General features: G+C 41.8%; 1 protein-coding gene across 1 annotated transcript; it reads right to left on the bottom strand.

The window, feature by feature from the left end:
• Positions 1 to 11,546: 11,546 nt before the first annotated feature.
• Positions 11,547 to 16,305, bottom strand: LOC112301371 (zinc finger protein 490). The gene is made up of 4 exons (XM_024556813.4): positions 16,167 to 16,305; positions 14,418 to 14,544; positions 14,149 to 14,221; positions 11,547 to 13,579 (listed from the first exon to the last, which is right to left on the bottom strand). The coding sequence occupies exons 1-4, from the start codon at positions 16,167 to 16,169 to the stop codon at positions 12,589 to 12,591; spliced, it is 1,194 nt and encodes a 397-aa protein (XP_024412581.2). The 5' UTR covers positions 16,170 to 16,305; the 3' UTR covers positions 11,547 to 12,588.
• Between the last annotated feature and the right edge of the window lie 1,492 nt (positions 16,306 to 17,797).

The following is a 17,797-nucleotide window of genomic DNA, read 5'->3' as shown; positions in this document are numbered from 1 at the left end:
GAAGTGTTCTGTCATTTGGGCCTTTTTTTTTTTTTTTTTGTCTTGGCGCGTCTGTTACTTTAAGGGGCGGAGCCTTAGGTGTTCACCAGGGCGGGGTAATGCTGGTCCTGCGCTGTGATGCTGTACGTGGGGGCGGGGCCGAGAGGGAGCAATGGCGGCCGCTTCACTGTCCTCCGTATTTCAGTCTTTCACTCCACTACCCACAATCAAACTGGGCCCCTCTGGTGCTGATTCCCAAGTAAGTGGGCCTGTGCACACTCTAGGCCCCTGTGGGTCTCTCCAACAACCTCTCCTGTGAGGCTGGGAGTCTCTCCTGCCGCCCCAACCCCCAGGGGCGCTTTCAATCAGAGGTTTGAGGCTTTATTTCCCCGACCTGGAGCCCTGGGTTGCGCAGCGGTCTGCTTCTCTGCCCGCCGTTCGTCCGGTTTATCTGTGGGCGAATGTGGTGCCGCAAGGTGCTACCTGCCACTCTGCCTGCCCCACTCTCCGCCACTCTGAGTCCGGCCCTCTGGGTTTATCTGTGCAAATGTGGGGCCGCAGGGTCTGCTAGTGCTCGGACTGCCTGCGCCATTTGTCCCACACTCCGCCAGTCTCAGTCCCGCCACAGCCACGTGAGTCCTCTCCACCCCAGTGCCGTCTCCGCCCCTCCTACCAGTCTGGATGAATGATTATTTTCTGTTTCCTTGGTGTTGGTCCCCCTTGCTGTTCGATTCTCTGTCAGTTCTGGTTGTGCGAGGAGGCGCAGTGTGTCTACCTACGCCGCCATCTTGATTCTCTCCTATGACTCTCCTTTGCTGTTTAATGAAATAAAAGTCATCACCATTTACCCCATGTTTCATAAAATCTCCTGGAAGTATAAACATATGGAAATGATCCCCGAAAACAGCAAAAATAAGCATGGAAAGCTTTGTGCATTCCACTGAAACAAAAAACTTCCAGCTACTCATCTTACAAAAGGTACAGAAAATTTCCCAGTTTGAAGATATCAAATACACCTCCTTTGCTGATACTCCATCTGCAGGTCACCTCAATTTCTCCTTAGATCACTGTCCTCTAAACAACAATCAATGGCTTTCCGGTGTTTTCACCAGGAAACCTCACTAGACTTGAACGGGCATCACTCTACTGTAGAAAATTTGTGATGCGCTACTGTGGTGCAATGACCAGAACTCTTTCTTAAACTGGGAGGAACTCAAAGGTTTCATAAGGTGCACAAATTGTGTTAGTTTAACAGCAGAATGATATGCCATTTCAAAAGGGAATTTCAAATGATTTCAATTGGTGGTAAGTAAATACCACATAAAACATAAATACCACAAATACCATGGCCTAAAGCAGTGAGAAGTCCCTCAGGCCACATTCCCATGTCCATACTCATAATCAAATGGCACACGCTCTGAAACTAGCACCATGTCTACACATTCATGCAAGACCATTGCCGTTAATCCCAGGAATGCAGAACCTTTGGTATTGCTGTCCATTGTTTAAATCCACACTTGAGCAGATCCTCAAGTCCTTAAGATGTATTAGATGGGGAAAAAGATGGTCGGTGATGACATCCCCATTCCCTGGGGCCCCTGCACTCCACAATGAAGACGTATGATCCACCCTAGTTCCCTATTATCTCACCTGTCATTGTTTCCTTACTTTCAACACCTCTATTTTCTTAGAAACCAAAGCTTTCTCATTTAACCATCTCTCTTTTTGCACAAAAACATAAGCAACAGGAGTTCAAGAACTTTTTTCTTTGTGCATGTATATCCACAGCCTAGAGAGACTCAAACATCTGTGCTAAATTGGGTATGTTTTCCATTTAAACTGCCTGGAATGTGCAGGATATTGAAACAATAACATGAAGATCATACTTTCACACTGGCCAGGTAGCTCAGTTGGTTAGAGCATCATCCTGATGCCCCAAGGTTCAATCCGTGGTTGTGCACATATAAGATTCACCCAATGAATGCATAAATAGTAGAACAAATCATTGTTTCTCTTTTTCTCACTGTCTTCCTCTCTCCCTAAAATCATTTCTTTTAAAAAGATAAAAAAGAAAAAAAAGATCACACTGTCTCAGTAACAACAGCTTCATTGGAAGAGGGATCCTAACACAGCCCTGCAGCCCCGGAGCTCATGGAGCTTTCGGCAGGCTCAGAGAAAGGAAGAAGTTGGCTGTAGCTAGCGCATCCTTAAGCCAGGTAGAGCAGAGTCTCCGTGGGCACTCCTCAAGGAGCGAGTGGTGTGACCTGAGCCTGAGCCTCCAGAAAGGCCTGGGCAAAGGCACAGTGCAGGGGTTCTGCAGTGGCTGTCAGGCGGTCAGTATTCCAAAAAAGAAACAAAGCCACAGAGCCCTGATGGCCCTTACACTCCCAAAACTTGCTTCCTGTCACCCTTGATGTCGGGCTTCGGAGCACATTAAATAAAAACCCAAGAATTATTACCACAAATTCACTATTTCCCTCTGTGACTGACCCCTGAATGCGGCATGTGAGGAAGGACCTTACAGAGGTCCAAAGTTGCCATTATGGAGAGGGCAAAACAAGCCCCACCTCCAACCATCCTGGGACAGCAGCCAGAGGTCAGCTTTGGGATTTCAGAACTGAAAAATTTGTGATTCAGTTGCACTTACTGGAAAACAGTAAAAAGACCTCTTCATAGAAATCTGCTCATGAAGTGCCAATACATAGATGTCTAGACAGAAAATGAGCTCATCAAATACCATGACTAACCAAGGAAGTGAGGCAGCTCAGAAAGAAAATGAAAAACCCCCAGAAAGCAAACAGGAACTCATGTAAATGTGTTATATAAATGACAGAGAGTTCCAGATTGCAGTTCTGAAAATACTCAATGAGATGCAAGGAAATATAGACAGGAAATTTAATGCACTCAGAAAAAAAATTAATGAACAAAATGTGTACTCTACCAAAGAGATAGAAACTTTAAAAAAGACATTAGAAATGATCTTCTGAGCACAGGAAATAGAGCTGACCAGATGGAGGAAAGAATTAGTGATATTGAGGATAGGAATCTAGAAATGATACAAAGGGAAGAAGAGAGAGATCCAAACATTAAAAAGAAAGAAAGAAGAAAAGAAAGAAAGAAAGAGCTCTATGAGAACTATCTGACTCCAAAGGAAAAAGCAATATAAGAGTAATAGGCATACCAGAAGAAGAAAAGAAGGAGAAAACAAATAGTGGATGAGAACTTTCAAAACCTATGGAAAGAACTAGATCCTCAAATCCAAGAAGCAAACAGAACACCTGGTTACCTTTTAATCTAAAAAGACTCTCTCCACAGCACATTGTATTAAAACTGTCAAAAACTAATAACAAAGAAAAAATTCTCAAAGCAGCCAGGGAAAAGAAGGAAGTGACCTACAAAGGAAAGCCCATCAGGTTATCATCACACTTCTCAGCAGAAACTCTACTGAGCCAGAAGAGAGTAGAACCAAATATTCTAAGTACTGAAAGAGAGAAACCATCAGCCAAGAATAATATATCCAGCAGAGTTATTCTTTAGATCTGAAGGAGAAATAAGGACTATCCCAGACATACAGAAGCTGAGGAAATTGCCAGAAGACTCCCACTGCAGGAAATATTCAAGAGGGTTATTATACCTGAAACAAAAAGCAAAAGTTCACGAAATTAAGAGTAAGATGAAAAAAAAAAAAAAAGTACAGCATAAATAGGGATAATTTGCAATAACAAAAACAAAAGGGGGGGGGTAAAGGTCTGAAACAGCAAAGGAAGATGGAGATCAGATGCACTGAAAAGGAAAAAAGCTACTGTATATATGCCGCTTTCTTTTTACTAAAAAGAAACACACATAATGGTAAACACACATAAGCCCCAAAACTGAGACACATAGCTTACAAAAAGGGGAAACAGAGGAAGGAAGTATGGAATAACTCTTCGAGTCAAGATGGCGGCATAGGTAAACACAGATCATCTCCTCATACAACCACATCAAAATTACAACTAAAATATAGAACAGCCATCACTCAGAACAGTAAGAAATCAAGTTGACAACTATGGAATTAAAGAAACCACATCCATCCAAGACTGGTAGGAGGGGTGGAGACATGGAACAGGCTGGTCCCACATCCACATGTGGTGGATAAAAATCAGTGAGGGTTACCTCGGGAGCAAGGAGTCCCAACCCCACACTAGACCCCCTAGCCCAGTGTTCCAGTGCCAGGAAGTGCTGTCCTCATAACTTCTAGCTGCAAAAACCAGCAGGGATTGAGTCAGTGGAAGAAATTTCTGGAGTCTCGAGCAGTTCCTCTTAAAGAACCCACAAACAAATTTACTCAGACTCACTCCCTCTGAGCTGCAGTACTAGGGTGGGTAGCAGTTTGAAAGGCACCAGTGGCATTCAGGGAGAAAGTGAAATGTATGGCATCAAGGCAAGAGCTGGGGGAAAGCTTTTTCTCAGACAGAAAGGCAGACAGAGGCCATTGTCCCTTTTCTGAACCCTCCCCACATAGAGCCACAGAGCCATATCTGAGTCTCCATCATCTGGCTAATACTATTTGCCCCACCCTGGAGATCCCCAGAGACTCCTCCCACCCAACTTATGAGACCACCCAAGCTGCTTTTCCATATGAATGGCTGGTCTTGGCTCATGCTTCACAACTTCCTAAATTCTTTCAAACAAGTAACATCCAGCCTCAGTGAGCCCCTGGCCCCCAGACCTCTTGCTAAATGGCCCCAGGCCCAATACTAGCAGCAACCAGCCTAGATTTATAGTTGGATTTCACCTGGGAATCTCCAAGTCCAGCACAAGTACCAGCCATCTCAGATTGCTTTAAAGCTCATGCACAGTGGCCTGGGGCAAAACAGGTGGGAGGCTGACATTGGCCTGCACCAGCCAGGAAACCTCAGAGCCTGCACACACAGTGGACAGCACAGACCATGTAAGAGCACTACCACCCTGACCCTGCACAGCTGATCCTCCACAAAGGACGGAGGTTGGTGGTCACAGACAGTCCTTCCAGCTGACTGGCCTAGGTAAATCCCTCCAATTGACCTGCCAACAGCAATCAAGGCTCAACTACAAGAGCAGGATGTACTCAGCCCACACAGAGGGCAAACTTCAAGTACCCAGCTCGGGTGATAGGGGAGACTGTGCCACTGGACCCTACAGGACACCTACTACATTAGGCTCTGCTACCAAGACACGGAGTCATAGGAGCTCTACCTAATACATAGAAACAAACACACGGAGGCTGACAAAATGAGGAAACAAAGAAACATGGCCCAAGTGAAAGAATAGATCAAAACTCCAAAAAAAGAGCTAAACAAAATGGAGATAATCTATCAGATGCAGAGTTCAAAACACTGTTTATAAGGATGCTCAAGGAACTTAGTGAGGACCTCAATAGCATAAAAAAAGATCCAGTCAGAAATGAAGGATACACTAATTAAAATAAAGAAAAATTTACAAGGAAACAACAATAGAATGGATGAAACTAAGAATCAAACCAATGATTTGGAATATAAGGAAGCAGAAAACAAGCAATCAGAACAAAAAGAAGAAAAAGGAATTTTTTTAAAATGAGCATATTGTAAGCAGCCTCTGGGACAACTTCAAAAGGTCCAACATTAGCATCATAGGGGTGCCAGAATGAGAAGAGAAAGAGCAAGAAATTAGAAATCTATTCGAAAAAATAATGGAAGAAAACTTGCCTACTTTGATGAAGGAACTGGATATGCAAGTCCAGGAAGCACAGAGGGTCTCAGACAAGATGGATGTAAAAAGGAATACTGCAAGACACATCATAATTAAAATGCTAAAGGTTAAAGATAAAGAATCTTAAAAGCAGCAAGAGAAAAGCAGTTAGTTACCTTCAGGAGAATTCCCATAAGACTTTCAGCTGATTCCTCAAAAGAAATTTTGCAGGTAAGATGGGATTGGCAAGAAATATTCAAAGTCATCGACCTACAGCCTCAAAGACAGGGACCTACAACCAAGATTGCTCTACCTAGAAAAGATATTTAGACTCGAAGGGCCAACAAACAGCTTTCCAGATGAGAAAAAACTAAAGGAGTTCATCATCATCAAGCCATTATTATATGAAATGTTTAAGGGACTTATTTAAGAAAAAGAAGATAAAAAATATGAACAATAAAATGGCAATAAATACATATCTATCGACAATTGAATCTAAAAACAAACTAAGCAAACAAGAAGAACAGAGACAATATCATGGATACAGAGACCATTTTGATGTTTACCAGATGGGAGGGAGGTGTGGGAGAATGGGTGAAGAGGTGTAGGAATTAAGAAGTACAAAGAGATAGTTACAGAATAGCCATGGGGATGTAAAGCACAGTATAGGAAATAGAGTAAACAAAGAACTTATGCATGGACATGAACAATGGTGTGGGGATTGCCTGAGGGAGTCGGAGTTGCTTGGTGGAGGGGAACAAGGGGGAAAAATTGGGACAACTGTAATAGCATAATCAATACAATTTTTAAAATAACCACCAAACAAAAACAACTGATAGAAACACAAAAGAAAAGAACCAATAGAAGCACAAACCTACCAGTAAACAAAGAATAAAATGGCTATGGGACATCTTCATACATCAATAATTACCCTAAATGTAAATAGACTGAATTCACCAATACAGAGGTACAGAGTAGCAAATTGGATCACAAAACAAAACCCAACCATATGAAACTTCAAGAGACACATCTAAGCTGACATGATTCTGTACATAGGAAGCCCTAAAGACATCACCAAAAAACCCCAAAAAACTATTAGAAACAATAAACAATTACAGTAATTTGCAGGATACAAAAATCAATGTACAAAAATCCACTGCTTTCCTGAATACTAACAATAACACTTGAGAAAAGGAAAATTTTTTTTAATTCCTTTTTTTTTTTTGCAATTGCAACCAAAAGAAAAAAATACCTAGGAATAAAGTTAACAAAGGATGTGAAAGACCTATACATTAAAAACTACAAAGCATTATTTAAAAAGATTGAAAAAGACACAGTGAAGAACCAAGATGGCGGCGTAGGTAGACACACTGCACCTCCTCGCACAACCAGAACTGACAGAAAATCGAACGACAAGGAAGTCCGACACCAAGGAAATAAAAAATAAACATTCATCCAGACCGGTAGGAGGAGCAGAGACGGGCACCGGGGCGGAGAGGACTCGCGTTGCTGTGGCGGGACCGAGACTGGCGGAGTGTGGGACAACCGGGCCAGGCAGTCTGACCACTAGCGGACCCTATGGCCCCACATTCGCGCACAGATAAACCAGACAAATGGCAGGGAGCGAAGCAGACCACGTAACCCAGGGCTCCAGCTCGGGGAAATAAAGCCTCAAACCTCTGATTGAGGACCCCCGTGGGGGTTGGGGCAGCAGCGGGAGAGACTCCCAGCCTCACAGGAGAGGTCGTTGGAGAGACCCACAGGGGCCTAGGGTATGCACAAGCCCACCCACTCGGGAACCAGTGGGCGCCATTGCTCCCTCTCAGCCCCTCCCTCACGTACAGCATCACAGCACAGTGACCAGCGTTACCCGCCCTGGTGAACACCTAAGGCTCCACCCCTTTAAGTAACAGACGAAAGACAAAAAAAAAAAAAAAAAAATGGCCCAAATGACAGAACACTTCAAAGCTCCAGAAAAAATACATCTAAGCGAGGAAGATAGCTAACCTATCAGATGCACAGTTCAAAACACTGGTTATCAAGACGCTCACAGAATTGGTTGAATCTGTTCGAAAAACAGATGAAAAAATGAAGCCTATGCTAAGAGAAACAAAGGAAAATGTACAGAGAACCAATAGTGATGCAAAGGAAACTGGGACTCAAATCAACGATGTGGACCAGAAGGAAGAAAGAAACATCCAACCAGAAAAGAATGAAGAAACAAGAATTCGGAAAAATGAGGAGAGGCTTAGGAACCACCAGGACATCTTGAAACGTTCCAACATCCGAATTATAGGGGTGCCAGAAGGAGAAGAGGAAGAACAAAAAATTGAAAACTTATTTGAACAAATAATGAAGGAGAACTTCCCTCATCTGGCAAAGGAAATAGACTTCCAGGAAGTCCAGGAAGCTCAGAGAGTGCCAAAGAAGCTGGACCCAAGGAGGAACACACCAAGGCACATCATAATTACATTACCCAAGATGAAACAGAAGGAGAGAATCTTAGAAGCAGCAAGAGAAAAGGAGACAGTTACCTACAAAGGACTTCCCATAAGACTGTCAGCTGATTTCTCCAAAGAGACCTTACAGGTAAGAAGGGGCTGGCAAGAAGTATTCTAAGTCATGAAAGGCAAGGGCCTACATCCAAGATTCCTGTATCCGGCAAAGCTATCATTTAGAATGAAAGGGCAGATAAAGTGCTTCTCAGATAAGGTCAAGTTAAAGGAGTTCATCATCACCAAGCCCTTATTATATGAAATGTTAAAGGGACTTACCTAAGAAAAAGAAGATAAAAAATATGAACAGTAAAAATGACAGCAAACTCAGTTATTAATGACCACACCTAAAACAAAAACAAGAGCAAACTAGGCAAACAACTAGAATAGGAACAGAACCATAGAGATGGAGATCACATGGAGGGTTGTCAATAGGGGAGTGGGAGGGGGAGAGGGGGGGAAAGGTACAGAGAATAAGTAGCATAGGTGATAGGTGGAAAATAGACAGGGGGAGGGTAAGAATAGTGTAGAAAATGTAGAAGCCAAAGAACTTACAAGGATGACCCATGGACATGAACTATAGGGGGGGGATGTGGGAGGGAGGGGGTGGGCAGGATGGAGTGGAGCGGGGTGGGGGGGAATGGGACAACTGTAATAGCATAATCAATAAATATATTTTAAAAAGATAAAGAAAAAATGCTAAAAAAAAAGAAAAAGACACAGTGAAACAGAAAGATACTCTGTGTCCATGAATTACAAGAACAAAGTTAAAATGGCATTACCCAAAGCATTATACAGATTTAATGCAATCCCAATCAAAATTCTAATGTCATTTTTAAAAGAAATAGAACAAAAAAATCATCACATTTATATGGAATCACAGAAGGCCTTGAATAGACAAAGCAATTCTGAGAAAAAAAACAAAGCTAGAGGTTTCACATTACCTGACTTCAAATTATACTACAGAGCCACAATAATCAAAGCATCATGCCATTGGCAGAAAAACACAGAGATCAATGAAACGGAGTTGAAAGCCCAGATATATATCTGTCCACATGTATATGGACAGATAATTTTCAACAAAGGAGCCAAAATACACAATGGAGAAAAGAAAATCTCTCCAATACATGGTGCTGGGAAAATTGGAAAGCCACATGCAAAAAAAAAAAAAAAATTAGTTTGTCCTTATGCACAAAAATTAATTCAAAGTGGATCAAAGACCTAAATACAAGATCTGAAGCAATAAAGTACATAAAAAAACCCACAGGTACTAAACTTATGGACCTTGGTCATAGAGAACATTTTATAAATTTGACCTCAAAGGTAAGGGAAATAAAGGCATAAATAAATAAATGAATGTGACTATATCAAACTAAAACAGTTTCTACATAGCAAAAGAAACCAACAACAAAACAAAGAGGCAGCTGACTGAATGGAAGATGGTATTTGCAAACAACAGCTCCAACAAAAGTTTAATATCCAAAATATAAAATAGCTCATACAACTCAACAACAAAAAAGAATCCAGTTTAAAAATGGGCACAGGACCTGAACAAACACCTCTCCCAAGAAGACATACACTTGGCCAACAGACATATGAAAAGGTGTTCAACCTCACTAGCTATTAGGAAAATGCAAATCAAAGCTCCAATGAGATACCACCTCACAACTGTTAGAATGGCTGTTATCAACAAGATAATTCGTAAATGTTGGAGAGGTTGTAGAGCAAAGGAGACCCTCATTCACTGCTGGGGGGTTGTAGACTGCTACAGCCCCTATGGAAAAGTCTGGCGGTACCTCAAAAATTAAGAAGAGAGTTACCATATGACTCAGCAATCCCTCTCCTGGGTATCTACTCGAAAACATGTATTCACAAAGATATATGCACCCCTATGTTAACTGCAGCATTATTCACAGTAGCCAAGACACGGAGACAACCAAAGTGCCGTTAGAGAGAGGCCATGGTTCCTATACACAATGGAATACTACTCTGCCATAAGAAAAGACAAAATACTGCCAGTTGTGACAATGTGGATGGACCTTGAGAATACTATGCTGAGTAAAATAAGTCAGTCAGAAAGAGCTAAGAACCATATGATTTCACTCATATGTGGGACATAAACCTGAACATTGCAGACACAGACAGCAAAGCAAAGGATGTTAGAGGGAAGGGGGTGGGGAGTGGAGGCCGCCAGATGTGTGGTGACAGGGATGATTAGACTTTAGGTGGTGGGCACACAGCTTGAAATATAGATCCAGTATCACAGAAATGTACACTTGAAACTTACATGATCCTATTAACCAATGTCACCCTAATAAATACAAGAAAATTTTTTTTATAAAATATATAACCTCAGGAAATAAAAAACACAGTAATAATTCTTAGCATAAGAGTGCTTAGGAAAAAGTTCATATTTCTTCAGAAAGTACAGAAGCATTTACTAGAGGAAAAATGCACAAGTTTAATCACATAAACCAAAGATCATTGAAATCACTGAGATTGTTTAGCTGCCAGTAACCGCAAACATCCGGAATCTGCCTGAAATGGAGAAAGGACTGATTCTCACACAGAAGGACTGGCTCATAGAAGTCACTGCACAGTGTGGTAGGAGAACAAACTGTTTCGTAGTCCTTCTGCACTGCACCACTGTAGATGTCACAGTGGAATCGGAATCACAGAGTCAATGGTGGTATTAACAGAACAAGGTGATCACTCGTCAAAGTAGACCTAACACACATACAATCTAAAAAAGAGTGGTGTGCCCTTCAGAAAAGTCTCAACCACCACAGTCAACATTTGCAGCCTGGTGGGCTCAAATGGACTTGCAGGGAAGTCCAGCCTATGCTGCATGCTTAATGTTGAATTCTGAACAACTGTAAAGCTTACTCCTGAGATCCAATGGAAGTCAGGCAAGTCGGTGGTGGATGAGAGGATATTCTTGTTGGCAGGGCAGAGGTTGAGGGAAACAAACACACACGAAAGCTCCATGCTTCTGTCTGTCTCCTTTTATACAAGTGGCTTCAAACCCAGTCTAATCCTATTTCACTTCTGCATTCAAGTTTCATGTAGGTTAGGCCTTGCTGGTTTCCAACATGCAAACATAAAGGCAATAGATTGTAGAAAATGTAGGTCACAGCATTACACATGTCATATAACAGAGTCAGGAAGTGTCATCTCCAAGACTAGATTTTATTGTCCTGTTACAGGTATTCTCTTCTAAATGCAGGCTTCATAGTCCAAATCCCAGCCAGAAGCAAGGACAAAAAGCAAGGGACAAGAGATGAAAATAATTCACATGGGACTATACTCTGTAACAAACTTGGCACACTGACAAATATGTGGCAAATATTTATTGAATAAAATAATACTGAATGTCAAGTGTCATTGAATAATTAAAAAACATTTATTGACAAGAAAATGGAGTAAAGCTCTTCAGGCCAATGAAAAGGCACTTTTCTGTTAAGAGTGAATATATATATATATATATGGGTAAGGCATATTCATTCAATACTTGCTACAGGAAGCCAGATGGAAAATATGAACAAACTCCAAACCATCATTTTTTAAATGTTCCTTGATTTGCAGAACACTTAAAAATTACAAAAAAATTGAACCTACTTGCATATTAGTAAACACTTCCATTCACTCATAGATCTAACAGACTTCAATATAGAAATACAAAATGTTTAACTGACCGGAAGGGAAAAAATACCTATTCAACTTAGAAACTCTTGCTTACAGAGAATCTACAGAATTAATACCTCAATGCATACTTGCAAAAGTAAGTGGACTCCATACTACAGAAAATCACTGTAAGAATGAGTCAGTCACAATGACCGTGTGTGGCTAAACATTTATATTTCTTTCATGCTATGAATTAATTTGCACCAATCTTACATGTAGTAGTTTCTGTAATGTGATTTCCTCCCAGTGCAGTTTCGAGCTACTCTGAAAGTATTTATGAAAACTTTGTCTTCATTTTCAGTTGTACTGTATCTACCCAGTGTACATTCTCACATGGTGTTGTGGGGATGTGAGACAAAGTGAAGGTTTTCCTACATTGTTTACATTCAGTAGAATTCTCTCTACTTGAAGTTTCTGTCACGGCTTTCCAAGGAAATGGGACAGCTGAAGGCTTTTCTGTGTTCTTTACATGTATACGACGGCTCTCCAATGGGCATTCTTACATCTTCCTCATATGCGTAGGCTTTCTCTTAGGTATGAGTTCTTTCCTGATTTCCTAAAGAACTGGGACGAAGGAAAGTTTTCCTACAACCCTTACACTGACAGTTCTTTCACTCTTCATACTAAACTGGAAGATATGCTTTCTAACAGCCCTTACATTTACAGGCCCATCTCCAATCTGCACTATCACACGTGATTGCAGAGCTGAGTGATAAATGCAGGTTCTCCCACATTCTTTCCATTAACAGGGCTCATTTCTACAACGTGTTCTCACATGTTTACGGTAACTACTTGGGTAACCAAAGGCTTTACCACATTTTATACATTTGTAGGGCTTTTCTCCACTGTGTATTTTTTCATGTAATCGACAGTAACTGGGGCTCCGGAAGGCTTTCCCACATTGCTTACATCGATAGGGTTTCTCCTCAGTATGAGTTTTTTCATGAATTCTAAGAAAAGTGGAATAAAGAAAAGCTTTACCACATTCCTTACATTCATGAGGCTTCTTTCCATCATGAATTTTTTTATGTCTACTAAGATATATAAGTAAACTGAAGGCTTTACCACATTCTGTGCATTTGTAGGGCTTTTCTCCACTGTGTGTTTTTTCATGTATTCGGCAGTAGCTGGGACTCCTAAAGGCTTTCCCACATTGCTTACATTCATAGGGTCTCTCCGCAATATGGGTTTTTTCATGATTTCTAAGTAAATTGGGATAACGGAAACCTTTAGCACATTCCTTACATTTATAAGGCTTCTTTCCATCATGAGATCTTCTATGTTTTATAAGATAACTGAGTAAACTGAAGCCTTTACCACATTCCTTACAATAATAGGGCTCTTCTCCCCTGTGTGTCATTTCATGACTTTCAAAGTTTCTTAGACAACTGAAATCTTTCCCACACTCCTTACATTTAAAAGGTCCACATCTAACGTGCTTGATCATGTGTCTTTTATATGTGGTGAGTGTACTCCAGGCTTTGTTACACTTCTTACACTCATAGGGTTTCTCTCGAGTATGAATTTCTGCATGTCTGTGTAAGTTACTTGAATACCTGTAGGCTTTACCACATTTTGTACATTCATAGGGCTTTTCTGCGCGGTGTTTCTTTTCATGCACTCGAACATATCTGCGACGCTTGAAAGCTTTCCCACATTCCCTACATTTATAAGGCTCCTCTTCATATTCCCGACACTGGTATAGTTTGGCTCCAACGAGCGATCTTGTGTGGCTAGTAAAGGATAAAAGATGCATGAAGACTTGTGCACACAACCTGGATTTAGGTAATTTGTTTTAGTAGCAATTTTCTTCTTTTCATTATAATTTAGAATCTGGCTGAAGGTTTCTCTATATTGACTACCTTCTTTCCTTTTATAGAGTCTCTCTACCATATGACTGCCATAAAAATAAAAGCATATTATTAATACTTTTTTGTTAATGATTTTATATTTATTAATAGTATGACATTTTTACCACTTCAAGGAAAGTGTAGGGTTTCTGCACATACTTACTGTTTGAAGTGGCTATACTAATAGCTCTGAAATTGGGCTTGATCATAGAGATTACAAAAACAGTAATATTCACTAGTGCTGTTTCTATGTACTGTTTCCAAGTATACTTACTTATTTTTTAGACACTGAACATCTAGGTCACATTTGCGAAAAATATTTTGATGAAAGTATTCTACGAATCAATAAATTGGAAGCTGGGCTGGTATGATTCCTTTGCCTCTTTTTTAAATTTGATGACATAATAAGATTCTCTGGTGGGACACTGCTTTCTCATGTCAGGGTGACTCACCCAAGATTTGTCCCACATTTTTCAAACTGATCTTCACTGTCATGGTCTTCCCATTTTTCTTCTAAAATACATGCTAGAAAAAAAAAACATAAATTATTAAAGAGTATGAAAAATGGTTAGATTTTAGGTCCACAGTGAGCTGTGATCATGCCTAATTTAGTTATCTATGTATTTTCCTTCCACATTTCACTTCTTGAAACAGCATTGATGAGCAAGCAACACTAGTCTTCTAACTGACTAAAAGGTAAGTAAGAAGTTGTCATCACTACCTACGGAAGCCAGGTTCCTGAAGGTTTCCTGCATCACATCTCTGTACAGTTTCTTCTGGGTCGGATTCAGGATAGCCCACTCCTCCATGGTGAACTTCACGTTAACATCCTCCAAGGCCACAGAGTCCTAGAACATCCCACACATGTGTACACAGGAGGGTGGGTGAGACAGACAGCACTGGGGATCTATACACAAATCATACAAGTTCGCATAGGACACGTGGTCCCCAACATTTATTCCATGACTTGGTTGTGAGACTAGTACTTATTAGCCACAACTCACTTCCTCAGGAAACACATTTAATTTATGTTACATTTTTACTGTGATCACTTCAAGTCTTCACTGCTCTCTAATGTCAGGGCACAGAGCTCTTTGAAGAAATTCTATACAGACAAAAATACTTCCAGTTTAAGCACATCAATTCCTTGTGAGAAAACTCTCATCTCCTTTCATACCACCATACGATGCAGCACCGCATGAAGCACACTGTCCCATCTGCATAAAGTTTTAATGAATATGAACGAAATAAAGACCTGGAAGCTATTTCGTCTATTCTTATCACCAAACACAAGAGACCAGGAGGTCTGTGGAAATTCCACTTGTAACAAAATGCAGCTGGCCATATTGTGCTGAAGTACTCCAGACATTCGAAGTAGTCAGATCCACTTGGCCAAGTGAAAAGATTGTTATGGAGGAGTATGAATTATATTTTGTTTATATAATATTTATTACTGACTCCATTTGACCTTCTTTCGTCTGTCTCACTTCATGGAGCTAGAAAGTTACCAATGTTAGGAGCTTAGGAATGAGGAAGGCAGGGCAATTTAGACCTCTGCAAAATTCCTGTATTTGTGAGCCTCAGGGTCACTTCATACCAGTTTTTAGGACACATAGACATATACACTAAAATGATAACATCACATAAAGTAAGTTTTTCTGGCAGCACTGTAGCACGATAACCCGGGCCTTGACCTTGAGAAACAGCCTAAGACTTGGTATTAGCAAGGGCCTTCATTGAAATTCACAATATTTAATGTTGAATTGGCACATGACCACTAAATGCACAAGTGCCGGGAGGGTCCTGGAAATATCAGAGGAAGCACTTTGTAAAGTTTTGTCTAACCAGTAAGTTCTACACCTGAAACTTAATACAAAATAATATTTAATGTATGGCTAGAAAGAATTAATAACATTAAAATGTCAATACTACCCAAAGCAATAAGAGATTCAACAAATATCCTATCAAGATATCAATGGCATATTCACAGAACTAGAACAAATATTCCAAAAATTTATATGGAACCACAAAAGACATCGAATAGCCATGGTAATCTTGAGAAAGAAGAATGACTTATTTACTACCTTATGTATTTATTATACTATACGTTTAGTCTTTATTTTAAAGTGTACTCTTTCTACTTAAAAAGTAGGGGGGGAGTTACCCAGTAAGACTTTCTTCAATAACCCTCCCCGTGGTCACCGCGCCAAGTGGGGAGACGCGGCGATACGGGTGCAGAGCTGTGCAGAGACACTGGGGCCGAACACTCCGCGAACAGGGACAGACCAGAAGCCCGGAGTCACGGCTGCCGGTTCAGCTGCCACACTGAGCACCTGAGGGGTCTGAAGTTTCAGGCCAGTCCCCAAGGGCCTTGGATCCGCAGACTCCAGACGCGCCTTGGAAAGACTGTCCTGCCAGGGCGATGCGACCAGCCCCTCCTCCCGGGATCAGCACCCGGCCGCACACTCACCATTTCTAGGTTTTCCGAGTCTCCGTGAGTCCTTCCTACAACTGTCACAACCAGTACAGATCACAGCTCGACAGATGAGCAGAGAATGTGGGGTTCCAAGGGCGAGAGAGAAGCAATACAGAGCGTGTAGAGAACCAGCAGGACTTCCGGGTGGCAGCGGAGCGTAGCCCCACCCACCCGCCCCAGCAGCTCCTGAGCTGACGGACAGTTCCCAAGGCAACGCCCCCAGTGCTGGAGTTGCAGCCGCCAGAGCCCCAACGGCCAGAACTCATCCCCTGCAGGTACCTTTGCACTGAAAACGAAGTGCTGAAAGTCCACCAGGCAACTGTGATCCTTCGTTGCAGACACAGACACTAAAAGGCACCTCACTGCATGCAATAATTAATATGACTCCATTCGATCTTTGTTAGCATTTGGGGTCTGACTTGCGGTTTTGCCAAAACGGTGCACAGGCTCAGATACCAGGGATGCGATCCGTGGGGAGCCTTCCAGAACGTCACTCAGATTCCGGAAAAGTCCGGAACCCACGAACAAGCCATCATTTCTGGGGGAATATATGACTTTGGGTATTTACGGAGTGTTTCTGACATGAAAACATTTCCTGTGCAAGAGAATACAAACAGGTGGTTATGTTTTCTCAATGGTGACTCAAGCACTCTCCGAGGTCCTCAGCCACCCCTTACTTGCTGTTACACTATTTGATCCCTAAATAATGAGATTTACCAGAAAACTGGGTTCCGTCTAAATAATTATCCCCAATAGGTGAGTGTGTGATGCTAGCATAATGTTTCCTCCGACAACGATGGCATCCCCCCTGCCAGGCACCCTCTCCATACAGTAGGCACAGGAACCGTTTCCGGCCATCTCCTCTCCATTCCTGGAGGAACGCTCGCCCTTAGTATCCTCTGAGACCAAGTCCACCCAAACTGCAGCAATAACTCATCATGCCTGGGGACACAGAAGAAACCCTGGAGGCCATCGGACACATGGAGCCCGAGGCACAGAGCCAAAGAGCCTCAGGTGATCTCAGTGGAGAGAGAGACAAGGAGGGCTCAGGCTGCAGCCAGTACTCGTCACACACGGTGGGCCGCCGCCGGGAGCAGCAGCATCACCAGTCACCCTGCACGGTGGGAAGGAAAGTCTGTGGATATTTGGCATAAAGAATTGGCAAACGGAGAAGAGATTTCTGCTTCATACTTTTTTTCTTTTCACAGCTATCAGGAAAACAATATCCCCGAAGCAGTTTTTTCTAGAAATTAGTCAGATTTTCTAATGTCTGGGATACTTCTGGTTTTTCCTGTTGCTTTGTTTTGTTGTCTCCTAACTCTTCATCTTTGCTTCAAATAAAGGACCTTCTGTACTAAGAATGTGTGTTCACTGGGGAAGATGCGTAAGTCTGGTCTCCTCTCTCACACTGTTGAACTTCAGAAACATGCTGCTGAGGAAACCACCTTTCATCCCTGCCCTTCCGCATCCCACTTCCATTTGCACCTGTGGGAATTGAACAGTCCAGTCGTGGCCCTACCTGGGCAGAAAATGCTGATGTACTTCCTGCACTGATGGCCATGAATTGTTCTGCTTGTCACAGGTTCTTTAGCAACATTTGAAATCTTGCTTTCCCACACTGTCCT

The sequence above is a fragment of the Desmodus rotundus genome, chromosome 9, assembly GCF_022682495.2.
Source record: "Desmodus rotundus isolate HL8 chromosome 9, HLdesRot8A.1, whole genome shotgun sequence".
In the NCBI taxonomy this organism is placed as follows: domain Eukaryota; kingdom Metazoa; phylum Chordata; class Mammalia; order Chiroptera; family Phyllostomidae; genus Desmodus; species Desmodus rotundus.
Note: the sequence above shows the minus strand (reverse complement) of the source record. Positions and strands in the feature narration are given on the sequence as shown.

Excerpts from the sequence above, each read along its gene's own strand:
- LOC112301371 (XM_024556813.4), bottom strand. Across the intron at positions 14,222-14,417 it reads CAGGAACCTGGCTTCCGTAG|CATGTATTTTAGAAGAAAAA; the intron begins GTAGTGATGACA and ends TTTTTTTTCTAG. Across the intron at positions 13,580-14,148 it reads AAATGTGGGACAAATCTTGG|CCACACAAGATCGCTCGTTG; the intron begins GTGAGTCACCCT and ends ATCCTTTACTAG.